Source organism: Atta cephalotes, assembly GCF_000143395.1.
Source record: "Atta cephalotes unplaced genomic scaffold scaffold00018, whole genome shotgun sequence".
NCBI lineage: Eukaryota > Metazoa > Arthropoda > Insecta > Hymenoptera > Formicidae > Atta > Atta cephalotes.
Genome location: NW_012130082.1, coordinates 4459421 through 4464052, shown reverse-complemented (window position 1 = coordinate 4464052; position 4632 = coordinate 4459421). Strand labels below are relative to the sequence as shown.

At 44.0% G+C, this 4632-nt stretch overlaps 1 protein-coding gene across 1 annotated transcript; it reads right to left on the bottom strand.

Moving 5' to 3' along the window:
* Nucleotides 1-3041: 3041 nt before the first annotated feature.
* Nucleotides 3042-4253, bottom strand: LOC105618793 (tyramine receptor 1). Its single transcript, XM_012200324.1, has one exon. The coding sequence runs from the start codon at nucleotides 4251-4253 to the stop codon at nucleotides 3042-3044; it is 1212 nt and encodes a 403-aa protein (XP_012055714.1).
* Nucleotides 4254-4632: the final 379 nt, after the last annotated feature.

Sequence of the window (4632 nt, the reverse complement as noted above, 5' to 3'; positions counted from 1 at the left end):
GTCGATTCTCTTCTCTCTCTCTCTCTCTCTCTCTCTCTCTCTCTCTCTCTCTCTTGCTCTCGCTCTTTTTCTCCCTCTCTTGGGTAGGAGGCAACGCTGCATCGAAGAGTATAACTCGAGTAAAGAAATGTTCCCTATCCTAGTAATTAAAAATCTTACGTCGTTCGTAGCACGGCTACGAACGTGTTCTCACAACCTTATCACAACCTTATTATAGAGTGCCCTGGTGACGAGCTTACCACCGAGTCGTATGATCGTCCGATCTATTTTCTTCGCCCTTCTCACCTGGAATTCATTTCAATCTGTCTGTTTGGCGCGGCACTCGAGGAGATGGCGGTTTTCTCACCGTCTGTTCCCTCGTTTTTTTTACCCTTAACGATACTTTAAATTGTATTGTGGTCATATAAATAGTACTTCGCATATGTCAAAGTATGTGGATGTGTGTATAAGTAAGTGTGTACATGTGTGCATGTACGCAGATCTACATGGTATCCCGTAATCACCTTGATGCCTCATTGAGCAGCAGAAACATACAGAAGACTGGATATATTCACTTGAAAGTTGTATTCTTCAAAACCACTCTTAATAATATAAATAAAAGTTTCAAAGAATCACTTCCGATTTTATGTTTACTTGAAGAATTTTCAATGAAACATAAGTTTTCAATATAAAAGTCCCCCATTCGATTCTTTCGTGTGGAACGACAAAAGTTAGAGTTTTCAACTTTTAGAGGATATATATATATATAAACGAGTAACGAACGCTCATTCTATTATTTGTAACTGAAACATCTTTCGACAAATTAAGATGAAGATGTAAATGATGATGCAGCCATCAGGGTCACGAAAGTTGAAGTATTAAAAAGTTGAAATAAACGATGGGGTGCGCCATCAGAATTCTGAAGAAAAATTGGCTATTAATAAACTAATAGGGCTGTCATTATAATAAATAGCGGTGATTCCGGGAAACTTTTGTAGTGCTACGTGACGATATTATCGCGTGTCAACGTGAATACGTTGGGAGGCGGTTTAAAGTGAGATTTTATATGACGCGCGGCGCGGCCACGACCGTGCGAGTCTTGAAACCGCAGAGATTGTGTGTGCGGGTTGGCGTTGTTAACGTCACGCTCCGAATAAACGACCGCCTCAGTGGTGACGAACAAATGCCTCTTACATTGTTTCCTTACGCTACGCGCCTCGCGATTGAGGCTTATGGGTTAGGACTATTAATTATTCACAACCGTAATACTTGTTGCAATTGTTAACGTTCGGTGGACGTACGCACCGGATCTTTATCTAAAACGCACGTACGATTATTTCTCCGTTGTCGTTGGTAGAAGAAAAGCACGTCTCCTTCTTTCGCCGTCGAGCTAAATCGTCAGACAGTTATTTTACTTGATGACGTTCTACGGAAATATTTGCGCTCGTGCATCGAGAAGACGGAAACTCTGTGCGCGACGAGGAAAGAAATGACAATGGCTTCTCGCGAGACCTCCTCGATGACCCCGATTCCATTACAATCCGGTATCGAGCATTAATGATAAATCTCAATTACACGTTCATGGGAGCTAATTCAATCATTAATCATTTTCCAGCACAGCTAGATTGATCATCGAAGCCACAGAAGGAAAGAAACGACGGTTTTAGCTTCTTGCGAGACTTCCTCGATGACCTCGATTCTATTACAATCCCGGTAGCGAGCATTATATCGATTTAATGATAAATCTCATTTACACGCTCACGAGAGCTAATTCGATCATTAATCATTTTTCAACTAGATTGATTATCGAAACCAATAAGAGAGAAAATTTATACATTTGACGAAACTTTACATAATGATATTCGGGAAAGATGATCGCCGGCCAGCACAGAAAGCATAATTTCCTTTTTTTTATCACTCCCGCAGAAAGTTTCCCTTCAACTTTCTCCCTTGAAAGCTCTTCAGGGTCGGATTAGCCGCTGGCTCGGCTGCCAATCTTGATTGCGATGCGCTTCGTGAATTTCTAGGATGAAACCATCCATTTTCTCGACGTTTTCTTAGGATTCCTGATAAATTTTCAGGGAAGTACCGACGGTAAGTGCACATCGTTCTTCGGGCTCTCTCGAAGCCACGGCAATCCGTTATACTAGTTGAAGAAAATTTTCAAGATTCTGATGGTATGTTCCTTTTATGGAACTTTTCATTCCATAAAAAAAGAAATTTACTTTGAAAGTCGTGTAATAATTCAAAAACTTTGTGAATGTTTGATTTAAGAGTTAAGTATACTAGGGACAGATTAATTGGTTCTACTAATTCCAATTTTCGCGAAAACAATCTTTAATCTTTCGTTATGTACGTTTATGACATCAAAATTTACTGTCTGAGAAAATTTGCATATATTTCTTTCTTCTTACGACATAAATAATAGTTGTAATACATTTCTTTGGTATAGAGAATTATGGCTGTGCTTTCTTCATCGCTAGTCACCGGATAAACATAATTATTCAGGTTAATAGGATCGATACCTTAATTAAACATGGTGGAGGAAAATAAATTATCAAGTTTCGTAGAGTTAGTTCGTAACTTGGTGTAAAACGGTAATAATCCTGCGAATTTACTGATAACTTACTTACTCCGGAGTTCACGCTCCGCGACGCTTCGTCGTTTCGTTTAACACGTCGCCATCATCGTCGTCTCTGTGCTGACTACTCAAGTTTTCGCTGCGAAACATAATAACGAGCTGTGCGCGAACAAGCGATCGAGGTAAGCGAGACATCTGAATTTCCATTAATTTACAACGTATCGTACCCGGCATGATACGACGAGCGACGCGCTTTTCCCTGGACGAAGAACTTATTTAACGACTCCTGTTGGCTAGCAGACGGAAATCCCGTGAGTATAGAAGTCGTGACGTAGAGGCTATTATAACCGATCACCGCTCGAGATACCGCGTGGCTCGCGAACGGCGAGAGAGATTCGGACGGCTGGATGCCGAACGAAATCGCGAGGATCCTCCTCGTCTGTTAAAGCCCAAAGGCCAAACGCGACGGCCGCGAGGACTCTCAGCGGATTCGCAATAGCCGCCTAAACGCCCTTCTATAATCAAGATTGAAGATCGTGTAGATCAGGGGGTTCAGAGCGCTGTTAACATAGCCGAGCCACGTGATAAAATATACCATCCTCTCAGACGGGCAGCAGGCCGGACAAAACGGCACAATGACGTACATGAGAAAGAACGGCAGCCAGCAGACAACGAAGACACCCATGATGACACCCAGGGTTCTTGCCGCGCGTCTTTCCTTGGACAACGAGATCCGCTGTCGCTCCTCGATGAACTGGTAGACGGTCGAGGTATCAGGGATGGCATCACCGGCGCCGGCACCTCGCCTGGTGGACGCAGTGGTACGACGATCGTTGTCACCTATCGTCACTTCGGTAGGCTCGTCGTCGATTAGCGATGGCTTCGCTTGTAGTCGAGGCGTCGAGCGTTCATTGTGATTCGTTTCTGAGCTGACCGATTCCTCGGCATCGTCGGTCTCGCGATGTCTGGTGGACTGCACTGGACCCAGCCTGCTCTGTCGGGCCCGTTCTCGCAGTCTCCTACGCGTCGCCAAGAAGATCTCCAGGTAAACTAGACTCATCAGCAGCAACGGTATAAAGAATGAGCCCAAAGACGAGTATATAACGTAACCCTGCCGTCTGGTAAGCTGACAGGGAGTGCCTGGTTCCAATTCTTCTGGCCAGTCGTTCCAACCGGCTAATGGCGGCGAGCTGATCGCACCCGAGAGGATCCATACGCCCGCGATTGTTCCAAGGACTCGTTTCAGGGTGCGTTTCTGGGCGTAATTAATCGGATCGGTGATCGCCCAATAACGATCAAGCGCAATGGCGCATAAATTGAGGATACTGGCGGTGCAACAGAGCACGTCACATGTCAGCCACAGCTTGCACAGATGAATGCCGAAGATCCATTTGCCCAATAGCAGGTAAGCTACGTTAAATGGCATCACGAGTATCGCCACCGCGAGATCGGCCACCGCCAGCGAGACGATGAAGAAATTCTGGACAATCCGAAGTGGCCGGTACGTGAACACGCTCAGGATCACCAATGCGTTGCCGAACACCGTCGCCAGCACGAGGAAGCCCAAAGTCAACGTGGCTGCCACCGCTTCCCATGTTGGCAGATTCGAGCCCGTCTCTTCTTCCGGGACGCTGCAGCCTCCGACTTCATAATCTTCCGACATCGTTCCGCCGGACTCTCCGCTCGAGTTCATGTCGTCCAGGATACCCTCTGTAAATCAAATTGGTTGCATTATGCAGTCGTTATATTGTAAGCAAATTCTTCTTACTCTCTTTTCTTTCTCTTTTTTTTTAGTTTGTTTTAATTGCCGAACGGTATCCAATAACAGCGCTACATTTGTAACATGAATCCGTAATTCTGATACTAAAGAGTTATAGTTTAACGTTTGGTTTAAATATACAAAAGTCAAATTGGTTATGGAATCGAATATTCAGCTAACGAATACTAAATATATTTATACAGATCAAGTGATATTTAGTAACGTTCGAAATACGTGAAATACAATCAATATAAAATCACGGCTAAATTTCTCGAAATGTTTCAAGTAATACGATTCCAAGATTTGAGAATAT

Excerpts from the sequence above, each read along its gene's own strand:
- LOC105618793 (XM_012200324.1), bottom strand. The coding sequence starts at position 4,253 with ATGAACTCGAGCGGAGAGTCCGGCGGAACGATGTCGGAAGATTATGAA.